The 15,817-nt window shown below is 51.8% G+C and overlaps 1 protein-coding gene across 1 annotated transcript; it reads left to right on the forward strand.

Annotated features, from left to right (window-relative positions):
* The first annotated feature begins 4,918 nt into the window (after positions 1-4,918).
* Pkp3 (plakophilin 3) lies at positions 4,919-15,577 on the forward strand. The gene is made up of 14 exons (XM_051193321.1): positions 4,919-5,161; positions 6,628-6,823; positions 8,884-8,963; positions 9,098-9,729; positions 9,817-9,940; positions 10,453-10,657; positions 12,678-12,852; positions 13,377-13,494; positions 13,568-13,738; positions 13,840-14,025; positions 14,331-14,484; positions 14,658-14,850; positions 14,932-15,019; positions 15,211-15,577. The coding sequence occupies exons 1-14, from the start codon at positions 4,973-4,975 to the stop codon at positions 15,244-15,246; spliced, it is 2,547 nt and encodes an 848-aa protein (XP_051049278.1). The 5' UTR covers positions 4,919-4,972; the 3' UTR covers positions 15,247-15,577.
* Positions 15,578-15,817: the final 240 nt, after the last annotated feature.

A 15,817-nucleotide genomic window follows, 5' to 3' on the forward strand; every position in this document is an offset into this window, starting at 1 on the left:
GTGTGTGTGTATTAAAAAAAATTAAAAGAAGAAAGTGTGCTATAAGCCAGACATACACCTTTAATTCCAGCAGTTGGGAGAAAGACTGTCATATCTCTCTGGCCTGGATACATAAGACCCTATCTCAAAAGATAAAAAAGAAGAAGGTGGCATGCTACCAGGGCCAGCAAGATGAATCAGCTGCTGAATCTGATGACCTGATGACCCACATAATAGAACTAATTTCTCCAAATTACCATGGCACATGTTCAGATAAAAGCATAAAATGTTTTAAATTCTGGGTGGTGGTGGCACACACTTTAATCCCAGCATCGGGAGGTAGATGGATCTCTGTGAGTTTGAGGCCAGCCTGGTCTATAGAGTGAGTTCCAGGACATCCAGGGCTACATGGAGAAGCCCTGTCTCGAGAAACTTTTTAAAAAATGTTTTGAAATAAAGTACTGTCAGTTAAATGAAAGAATCTCTCTTTAAAAATAAGTAAATAATATGAGCTGTGCTGGAGTACCGGCTTAAGCAGTTAACATTTGCTGCTCGTGCAGAGGATAGAATTCAATTCCCAGCTCACATGGTAGCTCACAACCAACCAGGACTGCAGTTCCAAGTGATCCAACACCCTCTTCTGATCTCCACACACACTACACATGCACACACATGTGGTACAATACATACACACATGCACACTCATGGTATGCAAAATGTGACTTAAGCACTGCTGGTCTTCCAGAGAATCTGAGTTAGGTTCCTGGCATCCACATCAGGTTACAGGGGACCCAAGGTTCTCTGGTTTCTGGGAACACCCGCACACAGATGGCATATACACATACACAGATATGCACACATAAATAAGAATAAAATCCTTTTAAATTAAAAAACAGCAACAACAAACCAAGTGTGATGTTGCACACACGCAAGCCCCACTACTCAGGAGACTAAACAGGAAGTTCTCAAGTTTGAGGCCAACATAGACTGTGTCAAAGTGGGGTGGAGAATACATGATATCAAGAAAGAAACATTCTTAAGCAATAAAGACAGGAAAAAAGAAGCCATAAGGAAAAGGAAAGTGAAGCAGAATAATACCAGAAGCCCAAGTCAGCAGGCTATGCTCATACTATAAATTCACATTAGCATATCAAGGAGTTCTCCATCCCTTCCTCCCTCCCTCCCTCTGCCCCCTCCCTCCCCCAGGGGGTCTCTACATAGCCCTGGCTGTTCTAGGTCTCACCATGTAGACCTGGCCGGCCTCTAACTCATGGAAGATCCATCTGCCTCTGCCTTTGCCTCCCAGTGCTCTGCTCCCAAAGGTATGTGCCACTTTGGACTGTTAAGGTGTTTTCAGTGAGTGCCAGTCAGAGGACAAGACTGGGTGGTGGTGGTATTGGTGCTGCACCCATCAGACACACTAGTAAAATATCTAATATCATAGTATCAGTTAATGGCAAGTGCTATAATGAATAGGGCCAGAAAAGAAAGTAGTATATCTGTATTTGTTGTGGATAGGAAAAGCAAGCCTGCAAAGGCCTTCCTCACCCTCTTGGAACTGGGGGAACAAGCAGATAATTTGAGGAAAATTTAGAAAATTGATGATGAAAATAATGGAAATAGAAAATATGGGCAGCACTTAGGCAGAAAAATTATTTAAAGTTAAATAAGATCTTTGCAAAAAATAAAAGCCACTTTAGCATTTGGTATATAGCTGAGTGGTAGAATGCTTTGCTGGCATATAAAAAATCCCTGGATTTGTTCCCCAGAACCCACACAAAACAAAGCCGGGCGTTGGTGGCTCAGGCCTTTAATCCCAGCACTCTGGAGGCAGAGGCAGGCAAATCTACAGAAGCCAGCCTGGTCTACAGAGTGACTTCCAGGACAGGCTCCAAAACAATACAGAGAAACCCTGTCTCAAAAAAACAAAAAACAAAAACAAACAAACAAACAAACAAAAAAAACCACACAGCATACAGAATGGAAGGATCTGCTAACCTGGGACACTGTGGAACTCAGCAAGATCTCTGATAAACCCTATCTGTAAGAGTGAGCCTCTCAGGACGGTGGCGGTGCCTGCCTTTAATTCTGGCAATCAAGAGCAGAGGCAGGGGGTTCTCTGTGAGTTCGAGGCCAGCCTGGTCTACAGAGTGAGTTCCAGGACAGGATCCAAAACTACAGAGAAACAGTCTTGAAAAACAAACCAAAACAACAAAAAAGTGAGCCTCAAGTGGCCGGTAGTGGTAGCGCATGCCATTAGCCCCAGCGCCCTGGAGACCAAGGAAGGTGGATGGATCTCAGTGAGTTTAAGGCCAGCCTGAATCACAGAGTAAATTCCAGAACAGCCAGGGTATGTAGAGAGACCCTGTCTTAAAAAAAAAAAAAAAAAAAAAAAAAAGTGATCCTCAAGCAAGTACTAGGGCCAGCCAAGACCTCCATAGAGGCAGTAGCCTCAGGAGGGGACTCACAGGACCAAGATGCAGTCTTCAAGACATACTGAAACCCCACCACTAACAGAAACAAACTGTACCCTTGGAGGAAGTGTCCAGGAAGTGGCCCAGATAGAGATGACCATCAACAACTCTACCAAGACCCCATTCTGCCAGCAAGCAACACCCTGATCTGCTGCTCAAAGTTAGGAATGTCTCCAGATGCTGCGTGTGATGGTACAGGTCTCTATTCACAGCACTCAGAAAGCACGGGCAGGAAGATTCTGTGAGTTCAAAACCAGTCTGGTCTACATAGAGAACTCTGGGCCAGCCAGAGCTACACAAAGAAATCTGAAACTCTGGCAAGACAGATAGAGATAAAGACAGAGATAGAGATAGAGAGATAGAGATAGGATAGAGATAGAGAGGGAGATACAGATACAGATAGAGATAGAGATAGATAGAGAGGGAGATACAGATACAGATAGAGATAGAGATAGATAGAGAGGGAGATACAGATACAGATAGGTAGAGAGAGAGGGAGATGGAGGGAAGAAGGAACAGAAAGAGGGAGGGAGGGAGAAAGGCAGGGAGGGGAAGGAAGGAAGAAGAGAGATATTCTGGCTTGCTTTACAATTTGTGTAATTTAAGGAAACTCATTTAGCCTCATGGAGCCTTGGTTTCACCACCCATAAATGGAGGTAGTCATAGCTCTACTCTCCTGGAGTTTCTGTGAGGATTAAGGGCAGAGTATGAACAAAGAATTCATCACCCTGCCTGGTGGTACTTCATCATTCAGGGGTCAGCATTAGCCACACTCTAGGGAACAACTCACTGCCATGGGGCAGTTCCTCCCATTACCACACCTTCTGCAAGATGACACTAGTCTTTTCCCTCGTAATTCCTTTGCTACAAAGGCTAACCACACACACACACACACACACACACACACACACACACACACACACGAGCATGCACACATGCACTTAACCTCTCGTTTTCACCTTATTACTCTGCGGCTGTTTTTGGTACTTGGTTCTGCTTTGGTACTTTGCTCTGCCATAAACTGGCCAGTACCCTGCAATGCTGTCACCACTGCAAGTCCAGGAGGGAATAGTCAGGGATAAGTCCTGGGTGTCATGTCACAAGAGCTGCCTTCAGAAGTGCCTGGTGCACGGGATAAGGTGAACCTGACCAATGAATGGATTAATGTGGATGGATTGACAGGCAGGTGGACATATTCCCACGTGTTGGTGACCTGAACTGGCATTCCTCAGCTACCTTCCGGGGTGTAAGTCTGGGATTGGAGCATGGGCAGTGATAATAAAACCAGCACACCCATGGGCCCAGGCTGGGATAGGGAGCCATAATGTCTGGGAACGTAGAGTGACACCCATGAGACATGTCTGAGTAGGCTTTGTGAAAGAGGTGGTCTTTGGGCAGGCGTGATGACTCTCAGACTACTGGACATCACCAGCACAAGAACAACGTGCACCACAGGTCTCAGGTCAGGCTACTGTACCCAGCCAGTTCATCAACTCATCCCAAACAGTGCTGGCATGCCCTCACCCTGCCCCTCGGGCTTCATGAGCACCAGGAACCTCCTTAACCTGTCTGTGCCCCAGCATACTCATGACATTGTGTTTGGGAAACTCTGCTGTTACTATCCTGACACTCTTCTGGGCATTCAACATCCACTCCTTAGTAAGCCCATCCCTCCCCACTGTCATGCTGTGCACTGTCTCCCAGCAGGCCTGCTCACTGCCTCCCTCCCCCAGCTCTTTCCTCAAGTGCCCGCCCACAAGTAGCAAGCAAAATCTCCCACTCCTCCTCCACTCAGAACCACTCTTCCCCCAATCTGCACTCCTCTCTGGGAGGTGGCAGCCTCTGAGAGGGTGGCAGAGAGGGTGACAGCCTAACAACAGCTTTACTCATCCTTCATGATCCTGAGTTCCAGGTTCTAGACCCTATTATAGCAGAAATTCAACCATCCATCTCTAAGAAAAGGGAGAGGGACCTTCACAGAAGTTGAGGGGACACTGGTCACAGAGGTCAGACACAGATCCAAACACAGGGCTGAAAGGAACACAGTGAGCATTACTGATCCCTTAAGCCATATAGCCATTAAAGAAAGTACCCAAGATTCCAAGCTTTTTAGGGACACTGAGCCCCAGATGTGGACACAGCTCTCAGTCCCCATGTCCTTAAGGAGACTGGTCATAGCTGTGGCACCTACAGCCCTCTGCCAAGTGGACCCCCCCAAAGCTGACTCTGACCTTCCATTCAGCTGCTCACCAGGTACCATCTTATCTGGCTACAGCCACACCTAAGCCCCCTGCAGCCATGTGTAATTATGGCCCTCCTCTTTGTAACCCTCTGTCCCCTCTGCCCCCCAGCCTGGCTGCTGTAGGGCTCTGGGTGGACCTAGGGCATACAGGGCGGGCCTCTTCAGACCAGGCGTGTGCCTCCGGGCCGCACGGCGCCGCACAAACTTGTCTCCCAGGATTTTTCCACACGAAACACGTCTCTCAGGGAAGCAACCGGTCTGATGAGATGGGTGTGCAATGTTCCCACCCCACCCTCAGGTGCCCCCACGGTACCATCTCCAAACAGAAGTTGTTGCCCACAGGAGCTGGGCCCTGATGGAGCCCACCACAGGATCTCGGACCCGGATGGAGCCCAGGAGGAGTTGTTCTACCGCAGTGGCCTCCAGAATGAGCCAAGGGGCCTGTGGGATCCAGGCCAGCAGCAAGGTAGGTTGCCCAGACCTTGCCTCCACCCATGACCAGTAGACCCAAGCCAGCCTCTCTCTCCTGGAGGGGCTTCACCCTCCTTGCTCTTTCCCCAGCGACCTCTCACTCCCATCCTCCAGCCCTTCCATCGCCCTGAGCTTGTCTCTGACACTATTTTCTCAGAGCACTCTCCTTCTTCCAGGCTTCTGCTCCTAGCCACCAGCTGTTAAAGCAAATGTCTTTTAAAAGCCGGGGACTCAAAGCTAAGGACCTGGTGTGGGAGGGAGAGCTTGGGCTGAGCCCAGGGACTGGGTTCTGGGAAGACAGAGCCTTAGGATAGTGTCCCAGGAATGCTCAAGGGAAGTCCATGGGGCATGTGGAGGCAACTTGTCCCCATCCTCCAGTTCTTCTAGCTTTTTTTCTTTAGCTCCTGCCCCCTCCCCCCTTCTACTGGGATGCCAAGCCTAACTCACAAGCTAGTCTACCAGACAGGGTTAGACTTGGGAGACCTTCTAGGGACAAGCTCTGATGCCCCTCACTTCTAGCTCTCCCATTTTCTCTAAGCCAGCTCCCCCACCCCCAACCTCCTGGCCCCCCAGCCTGGCAGGCACTGACATGAGCCTAGGCCCCTCTGAGTCAACCCCTTGGGGCGGCTCCGCCTGCCTGCCCTGACTCATACGTTGGGAACGGGCCTCCCACCCCAGGCCTGGGGGGCAGAAGCTGGGGAGAGGTGCCAGAGAGGGCCAGGCAGCCCTTCTGAAGCCTCTGTAGAGGTGGAGGCTGAGTGAGTTTCTAGGTTTGCAGGCCACAGGGTGGACATTTGTCTAACTCACTGGGCAGTCTTATTGAGTTGTAGGGCCCAGGTTTAGGGCCTTCATGGGGCTGCTTTTGACTTTAAAATCCAGCACTCAAGTTCTTTATCCTCTACCAGGATTCTATAAACACAAAACTGTCTCTGGATACCACTCTGCCTGGACCTCACCAAGCCCTGGGCCCAGATGTCTTGAAGGCTGCCTGGTCTTTGATGCTCTAGAGTTCCCAACCCCCAGGCTGGGAAACCCTTTCTCATATGGCTTGGAGTGACAGGCTCCCTATCCTACTCTCATCATACTTAGATCGCTCGCTCCCACGGGGCTTGGTCTGGGCTTGGAAGGCGGGGAGCAAGTAGAACCCAAATCCCTGTGGCCCTGTTCTCGGATAGGAGGAAAGGGAAGGCTGGGCCATGACTTGAGGACGCGCTGGGCCTGTTCTTCCGCCCAAATTCCACCTTAAGCAGGCAGAGGCCCCTCCCTCCCACCTGGCCCAGGTGTCCCCGCCCCCAACCAAGCTCTGGGCTGGGCGGGCGTCTGTCTAAGAGAGCCAGCCAGGAAGAGACTTCTGGAACCGAGCCTTGAGGGACAAGACCGGGAAGAGGCCCAGGACAGGTGGGGTGGATAGTCGCCCCTGTCACTATGCAGGAGGGTAACTTCCTGCTATCTGCCCTGCAGCCTGAGGCTGGTGTTTGCTCCCTGGCACTGCCCTCGGACCTGCAGCTGGATCGTCGAGGTGCCGAGGGGCCGGAGGCTGAAAGGCTTCGAGCCGCCAGAGTCCAGGAGCAAGTCCGAGCCCGCCTCCTGCAGTTGGGCCAGCAGTCGCGGCACAATGGGTCTACTGAGCTTGATGGCGCCACCGAGACCACCAGAGGTAGGCCAACTTGGACATAGTGGGCAACAGAGGGCGATGAAGGTGGAGTGGTGACAGTGGCAGGTAGAGGTGGCTAGGGCAGGAGCGTTGGTGGCAAGGGCAGAGGCCGTACCAGCTCGGGGTTCAGGCCTTGACTCACGGCACTGAGGCCTGCTCTGAGTCACTGCCCCGCCCCAGTAGGCATGGGGAGCAGCCTGGGTGGGGCATACCTCCTCCCCAGCCAAGACAGGGGTCCTAAGGCTGGACCCACCCACTCTCTAAGTAGGGAAGACCTGAAAGCTCAAGAGCAGCCAGGCCCACCTATTGGCAACGCCCCCCCCCCAACACATTCCCTCCCATCACCACAGGCTCACTTGAGGTCTCAGATAGAGAGGCCAGAATGCCTTCTAACCAGATGGGAGTGAATTTAACAGTAGTATGAGAGAGCGATGATCCTGGACAGAGCCCAGGTCTGTCTGGAGCAGGGGCTCCCTGAGGAATTACAGAACTGGGCCTACCAGGAGTGACCCAGATACTCTTCATGAAAATAGCCTGCAGGGTACTCTTTAGGGGCTCTCTCTCTCTCTCTCTCTCTCTCTCTCTCTCTCTCTCTGTGTGTGTGTGTGTGTGTGTGTGTGTGTGTGTGTGTGTGTGTGTGTGTGAGAGAGAGAGAGAGAGTTAGAGGGTCACTCAGACATGCTGGGCTCAAGGCAGTCATTCCAGAAACATCATTTTCCTACCTGCCAGGCTGCAACAACAGGCATTAAATTCACACAGTACAATAGACCTCTGTTCAGAGGTCCAGACCCCAGTTCACAGTGGTCCACATGATGTCTGGCCTCTAGCTACTAGCCAGAAGGAGAGGGCTGTCTGGCAGAAGGGCTGGTCAGGAATTGGATTGCTGCCTGAAATCTTCCTGAGCCTAAGCTTTCTGGAGCCAACTTGATGCCCAGGGGTCATAGGGTGGGGAAGGGCAGAGGGAGGGGTTAATTACCACCTGGCTACCCTGCCAATTAGGGGGAGGAGGATAGTAATTTGGGGGTGGGCGTAAGGTCCCCAGGCTGGGGTGTGCCCCCTAGGCTGGCCCTCACTAGCGTCAAAGGGTTAACAGCCCCTGCCCAGAAGCCTCATTAATCTGGGTGGATCTGGGGAACACCAGACTGTCCACCCCCTGAGCAGGGTTGGGAGAAGTAAAGGCCCCTTCCCCATACCCATACTGACCTCTGTAGTAGTAGCCTTGCTTAGGGAGTGCTTCCCAAGTAGAGGAGCCTTGTCAGAGGCTGAATCCACCCAAGGCCTGCCCACTATCACCATCAACTCTTGGGATGATGTGTCCTGGGTGGTCTCACCTCGGCACCCACTATCTCTCTGTTCATCTGGTTGCCCATTTTTCTGTACACCTATGTGATCCTCCCTCTTTCCCACCAATCCGTTCATCTACATATCACTCTAAGCTTCTGACCAGCCCTCCCCACCTACTCACCCACCTTTCTGTCCACTGACCATGGAGCTGATCTGACACCCTGTCCATAGCTAATATGCAACTGGATGGGGTAGGTGTGGTCCCTGCCTCAGGCTCTACCAGGTGACTCTCCTACTGTCCATCAGAGCAGATAGATTCCAAGAGACTACATCCTTGGCCTGTACAATGTCACTACCCTGTGACTGACTATAGTACAAATGGAGTCTGGGCACAAGAGGCTCTCAAAGGAAGTCATTGTGGATTGGGGCAGGCTGGACTGGCTTCCTGGAGGGGGCCAGAAGCTTTGCTCTGGCAGGGACTGAACAGCTGATGGAGAACCTTGGCGAATTCTCCAGGCAGGCCAGAGGTCAGCAGGATAAGTAGTCTGAATTCCTTGGAGCAGAGAAGGAACTTTGGAGTTGGGAAAGGGGCCCCACCAGGACAGAGCCATGGCAGAGCGAGCCATGGCCAAGACATTAGCCCCAAAACCCTCTTGGCCTCCCTGCCCTGGGTCTGATGTCATTCTCAGGGTGTGATCAGAGACCTCTGGCAGAAGAGAGAAGAAAAGCCAAAGCTTTGCTATCTGTCATGATCAGACTATCACTAACCCTGTCCACAGGCATGCCCAGGGCTCAATACCACACTATGCAGGCTGGCTTCAGCTCTCGATCCCAGGGCCTCGGTGGGGACAAGACCTCGGTGAGTCAGGGAGTCAGCTCTGCGGTCCACACTGAGGGGGAGGCTCCACAGGGGAGGCTGGGAGCTCTGGATCAGAAAGGGAGGGCGCCTCGTAAATCCCAGTTATTCCTTCACTGTGCCCTCCCTTCCCATAGACCATCCGACCCATCGCCAAGCCAGCCTACAGCCCAGCTTCCTGGTCCTCCCGCTCAGCTGTGGACCTGAGCTGCAGTCGGAGACTGAGCTCTGCCCACAATGGAGGCAGTGCCTTTGGGGCTGTGGGATATGGGGGTGCCCAGCCCACTCCACCTATGCCCACCCGCCCAGTGTCCTTCCATGAGCGAGGTGGAGGAGCCAGCAGAGCCGATTATGACACGTTGTCCCTACGTTCATTGAGGCTGGGGCCTGGGGGCCTGGACGACCGTTACAGTGTGGTATCTGAACAACTGGAGCCTGCAGCTGCCTCTACCTACAGAGCCTATGCTTATGAGCGCCAGGCCAGCTCTGGTTCTAGCCGGGCAGGAGGCCTGGACTGGCCAGAGGCCACTGAGGGCCCACCCAGCCGGACCATCCGTGCACCTGCCATGCGAACCCTGCAGAGATTTCAGAGTAGCCACCGAAGCCGTGGGGTTACAGGGTCAGTATCAGGTACCGGCCTGGAACCCGTGGCCCGAGCCCCATCTGTGCGCAGTCTCAGTCTTAGCCTGGCTGACTCAGGTCACCTGCCAGATGTACGTGGATTGGACAGCTACACAGGCCATCGCACGCTGCAGAGGCTCAGCAGTGGGTGAGGAGCTGGGCTTGAAGCAGGGAGGGGACAATCTGGCCCAATCCTAAAGTCTTCCTGAACACTGACTAAGCCTTGGTTCTGCAGCTTTGATGACATTGACCTGCCCTCAGCAGTCAAGTACCTCATGGCCTCAGACCCCAACCTGCAGGTGCTCGGAGCAGCTTACATCCAGCACAGGTGCTACAGTGACGCAGCAGCCAAGAAGCAGGTGACACATCCCACTGACTGTCCCCTGTTATCTCTTGGTGACTGCCCCACTGGCCTTGGATTCCCTTAATGACTATCCTCACCAGCCCCCAACCCTCCCTGACCTCTGCTCCTTGGCCCTCCTTGCTGATCACTAGGCTGGCTGGGCAAACCTCACCACTCCATATCTTCTGCAGAGAAAGGGCAGAAATGTCCTGTTTGTATATACCTGCATCACCTATGTACACCTACATACATATACATATACCTGTGGCACATATATGCATCCTTGACATATACTTAGATTACCTCCATATACCTGAATATGCATGCACAGTCCTGCATATACCTGTAGCAAATATAGTCACCATTTCCATGCACCTACACCCCCAAAATACTTTGCGTAGACTTGCATATCACCTGCATCATCTGGGTCACCTATATACATATGCACTCATTTCCATGCATGTGGACACGTCTGCATGTATTTTCAGTCTACATATGCCCACATACATCTGTATATATGTGCCACAGGCTCGTAGCCTTCAGGCGGTGCCTAGACTGGTGAAGCTCTTTAACCACGCCAACCAAGAGGTGCAACGCCATGCCACAGGTGCCATGCGCAACCTCATTTATGACAATGCAGACAACAAGCTGGCGCTGGTGGAAGAGAATGGCATTTTTGAGCTGTTGCGGACACTTCGAGAGCAGGATGATGAGCTACGCAAAAATGTTACAGGTACCCTTGTCATTCGGTCCCATCCCCTGCCCTCTCTCCTGTCTTCTCCCTGCTCCATTCTTCCTCTACTCCCTCTTTCCCTTCCTTATTCTCAACAATCTGTCTTTATCTTATGCCCTACCTGTGCCATATTGAAGTTCTTGGGGGGAAGGCTGAGGTTTTTGTTGTTGTTGTTATTTATTTTATTTATTACTACTTTGTGTGTATGCATGCATGCCACAGGCATCCATGTGAAGGTCAGAGGACAACTCCTTCGACCATGGGATCTGGGGAGTCAAACTCAAGTAATTGGGCTTATGCAGAAAACACCTTTACCTGCTGAGCCATTTCACAAGCCCATTTGTTTATTTCTTTTTATTTATTAAGACAAGAACTCACTATGTAGCCTTGGCTATCTTGAAACTCATTATGTAGACCAGGCTAGACCCAAATTCACAGAGATCTGCCTGCCTCTTCCTCCTGAGTTTAAAGATAGGTGATACTATTTCCTGTTTATTTAATTATTTTTTAAAGAGTTGTTTATTTTTATTATGTATATGAAATTTTTGCCTCTATGTATCTTCGTTTACCATATACATGTCTGGTACCCACAGATGTCAGGAAAGAGCATTGAATTCCATGAAAGTAGAGTCACAGACAGTTATTAAAAACCATGTGGGAATTGGAACCAACTCTGTGTCTTCTACATGAGCAGCAAATGCTCTTATCCACTAAGTCATTTCTCCAGCTCCTGACGTGTGTGTGTGTGTGTGTGTGTGTGTGTGTTTGTGTATATATTCAATTTATTTATTTACTTTATTTTATATAAATGCATCTTTTGCTTGCATGGATGTCTGTACACCACATGCATGCCCAGTGCCCATGGAGACCAGAAGAGGGCATCAGATCTCCTGGAACTAGAGTTATGGATGATTGTGAGCCACCATGTAGTTGCTGGGAGATGAATCCAGGTCCTCTGGAAGAGCAGCCTGTGCTCTTAACCACTGAGACATGTCTCCAGCTCACCCTACCCCACTGTATTGTTCCACTCTGCACACCAAACTGGCTTCTGTCTTACTGTATCAGACACTGGCCATAAGCTCATGGCAGTCCTTCTACCTAGGCCTTCTACCTACAAACACCTTATTGTGGTGGCTCTCGACACTTATTGTTGTTGGTGTTTGCAGTTATTGTTGTGTGTGCTTTACAAGAAACAGGGTCTCACTATGTAGTTCTGACTGACCTGGAACTCATTATGTAGACCAGGTTGGCCTCAAATTCACAGAAATATGCTTGCCCGTGTTTCCTAAATGCTGAGATTAAAGGCATGTACCACTATGCCTGGCTATTTATTGTTTATGAGAGAAGGCCTCTCTATGTAGCCCAGGATGGCCTCAAACTCATGGCAATTCCTTCCTAAATTCTGGGACTGAAAGTGTCACACCTATAAAACTCTTTCTTTCTTTCTTTTTTTTTTTTTTTTTTTTTTTTTTTTGTGGCTTTCATCCTTATTATCTGTAGTGCGAGGTGTGATACTCAGGGATTCATGCATACAAGCAGGGCCTACAAGTACTCTACCACAGAGCAACATCTAGTCCAGGCTCTTTCTGGACTAGTGGTCACTTCCACTCTCAGGCCTCCAAATCCCCCACACCTTGTCTCTCTTGCTCTGCTCCTGCCCCATGCTTCCAAAGGTCACACTGAGGACATCTCCAGGGGAGCTCTAGAGTAGGCCAAGAAAATGTGGGGGCAAGAGCTGACATGATGGTCAGTGAATGAGAGTATTTGCTGTTCTTCCAAGGGACCCACATTCTGTCCTCAGCACCTACATCAGGCAGCTCGTAAATGCATGTAGCTACAGTTCCAGGTGATCTGATGCCCTCTTCTGGACTCAACGGGTACCTGTACTCATGGGCTTATAATATATCCATGTATGGACACATACATACTTTAAAAAAATAAGTAAATCTTTTATAAAAAGAAGCCATTCCCGGAGTAAGCAGAAGGGCCAGAGAGCTGATATTGGCCCCCTCTTGTGCAGGGATCCTGTGGAATCTGTCCTCCAGTGACCACCTGAAGGACCGTCTAGCCCGAGATACACTGGAGCAACTCACAGACCTGGTGCTAAGCCCCCTGTCAGGGGCAGGGGGACCCCCCCTCATCCAGCAGAATGCCTCTGAGGCAGAGATCTTCTATAATGCTACTGGCTTCCTCAGGTGTGCTAAATGGAGGCCCTAGGCCAGGAGATGCTGAGGGGAAAGAGCCAGGTGCCAGAGAAGGATCAGGAAAGCTTCTAGAAGTATGTTCATTTGCCACCTAAATGACAAGGACAGTTAGCCAAGCCTGCAAGGAGAAGTAACCAGCAGGGGAAAGTTTAGGGGCTGAGGCAAGAGTGGGATAGGCCAGGTATGACTACCAGGTGGGTGTAGATGTCAGGACACCCTGGAGCTTTATGACTCATTAAATCAAGTCCCTTGTCCAGATATCCATCTTCTTAACCTTTGAGAAGTAGATGGGAGATGGGGGATGTGAAGGGCAGTGCCAGAAGTGTCTGGTATATCTGATAGGGTCTAGGAACAGGATGGCACAGCGGTTAGTCCCAAGTCAGGATCAGTGCCTGGTGAGTTCATCTCCAGGACAGGGGCTTCAAGTTAAGGATTCTGAGGTGGCATTCTAGGGTTCCTGGAGGGGGGACTGTGTTGGTATCCCTGGGGGAGCTCTGATATGCCTCCATCCCCAGGAACCTCAGCTCAGCCTCCCAGGCCACTCGCCAGAAGATGCGTGAGTGCCATGGGCTAGTGGATGCTCTGGTCACCTACATCAACCATGCCCTGGACGTGGGCAAGTGTGAGGACAAGGTGAGGGGCAGCTGGTGAGCCAAGGGGGCCCAGGGGCTTCGGCCCACTCTGACCCCCCCTCTGTTCCCTGCAGAGTGTGGAAAATGCTGTCTGTGTGTTGAGGAACTTGTCCTACCGCCTCTATGATGAGATGCCACCATCAGCACTACAGCGGCTTGAAGGCCGGGGCCGCAGGGACATGAGTGGGGCGCCACCTGGTGAAGTGGTGGGCTGCTTTACGCCCCAGAGTAGGAGGCTGCGCGAGGTGAGCACAGGCCTGGGAGGCCAGGAACTGGGAGTGCCAGCCCGATCCCTGACCTCAGTGGTACCCTTGGCCCCAGTTGACCCCTGTACCCTCCCACTCAGCTTCCTCTTACAGCTGATGCACTCACCTTTGCGGAAGTGTCTAAGGATCCCAAGGGCCTTGAGTGGCTATGGAGCCCTCAGATTGTGGGGCTGTACAACCGACTACTGCAGCGCTGTGAACTAAACCGGCATACAACAGAGGCGGCTGCAGGGGCGCTACAGAATATCACCGCTGGTGACCGCAGGGTCAGTGAGCTGACAAGCCCCACTCTTGATCCTGTGCTGGGCACTAGGGCACATGGATGGGAGCCACAGCCTAGGAGTTCATGGTCTGTCGGGGAAAGGATTCCTAAGAGTAAGACACATAATGAGACCCATGCCCAGCCTGAGGAATGGGGCCCTGATATTCTGAGCACAAGTGTTACCTGGTCATGTCCTGAGTTGGCAGAGTAGCAGAGGTAGCAAGCAAGAATTGAAGAAGTGGTCCTGCCCAATCCTGAACAGGGATGGGGTGCTGCTGGGCTTCACCACATTCCCGCCTTTTCCTGCAGTGGGCAGGCGTGCTGAGCCGCCTGGCCCTGGAACAGGAGCGCATCCTGAACCCCTTGCTGGACCGAGTCCGCACCGCTGACCATAACCAACTGCGCTCACTGACTGGCCTCATCCGAAACCTGTCTCGGAACGCCAGGAACAAGGATGAGATGTGTGAGTTGTTCTGCCCCTGGTCCAGCACACAGTCCATGTCTCCCAAGGAGCTGGCTTCCAGCTAGCAAGCCATATAGAGTGGGCAGGTGTGTGTGCCAGCCCCCAGGGGAAGCAGGGGTTCTGGGTGCCAAGGCAGCATGGAATATATCAGACTGACCCTAACCTCTTATCAGCCACAAAGGTAGTGAGCCACCTGATTGAGAAGCTCCCTGGCAGTGTGGGTGAGAAGTGTCCCCCAGCTGAGGTGCTGGTCAACATCATAGCTGTGCTCAACAACCTGGTGGTAGCCAGTCCCATTGCTGCCCGGGACCTGCTCTACTTTGATGGGCTTCGAAAGCTGGTCTTCATCAAAAAAAAGAGGGACAGGTGAGGAACAACAACGTGGCCAAGGTGTACCCTATCATCCTACCTCCTAGCCTTGGCCCTGACCTTCTTGAATGCTCCTAGCCCTGACAGTGAGAAGTCCTCTCGGGCAGCCTCCAGTCTCTTGGCCAACCTCTGGCAGTACAGCAAGCTCCACCGTGACTTCAGGGCGGTATGTTTACAGAGCCCGGGAACAGGGTTTTGGGGCATGGAGTCCGGTGCAAGCTGTAGGTCACCAGGGGAGGGACACAAGCCTGGAATGCAGCGACAAGAGGCCCAGGCTATGCCCAGAACATTATGGGGAAGGCAAGATTTCAGAGACAGCAAAGGTAGCCCTGATCTCCTGTGTCCTCTTCCCTGCAGAAGGGCTATCGGAAGGAGGACTTCCTGGGCCCATAGGTGAAGCCTCCTGGAGGTGAAATGATTCAGCTTCCAACAGATAGACTCAGGTCCTACTGTTCCACAGCTCATGGAGGAGTAGCTGATGGCCACAGGACCTCTCTGTCTCTGGAGTCCTGTGTGTACCATGAGGGACCAGGGCCACCAGGAAAGAATGGGGGCTTGCAACTGGGGATTGATTGGCTTCTGCAGGGCAGGGGAAGGGGGTGGGGCTTGAGCTGCTCTGATGCTCCGGGTGGTGATTTAGCCACAATGGCAGGGCCAGTGGGGTTGCCTGTGGCCTGGCAGCCTTGTGACAGCAACACTGGGAATAAAAGTGGTTTTGAACATAGCCCCAGCTCCATGTGTTCCCATGATGGGCCACAGATTCACAAGTGTGCATTGTCCCCAAACATGCCTACCTGTCCCAGAAGGCACAACTCCAGGCCCACACACAGGCCTCCCAAGGCAGAAGTCATAGGACAGGAAAGGAGTAGAGAGTAGGGATGGCCAGCATTACTGCTATCTGAGGCATACACAGCAGAGCAGAGGACTCCATGAGCAGTATCCATACCATAGACACATCCAACAC

The sequence above is a fragment of the Phodopus roborovskii genome, unplaced genomic scaffold (assembly GCF_943737965.1).
Source record: "Phodopus roborovskii unplaced genomic scaffold, PHOROB, whole genome shotgun sequence".
Taxonomy (NCBI): Eukaryota; Metazoa; Chordata; class Mammalia; order Rodentia; family Cricetidae; genus Phodopus; species Phodopus roborovskii.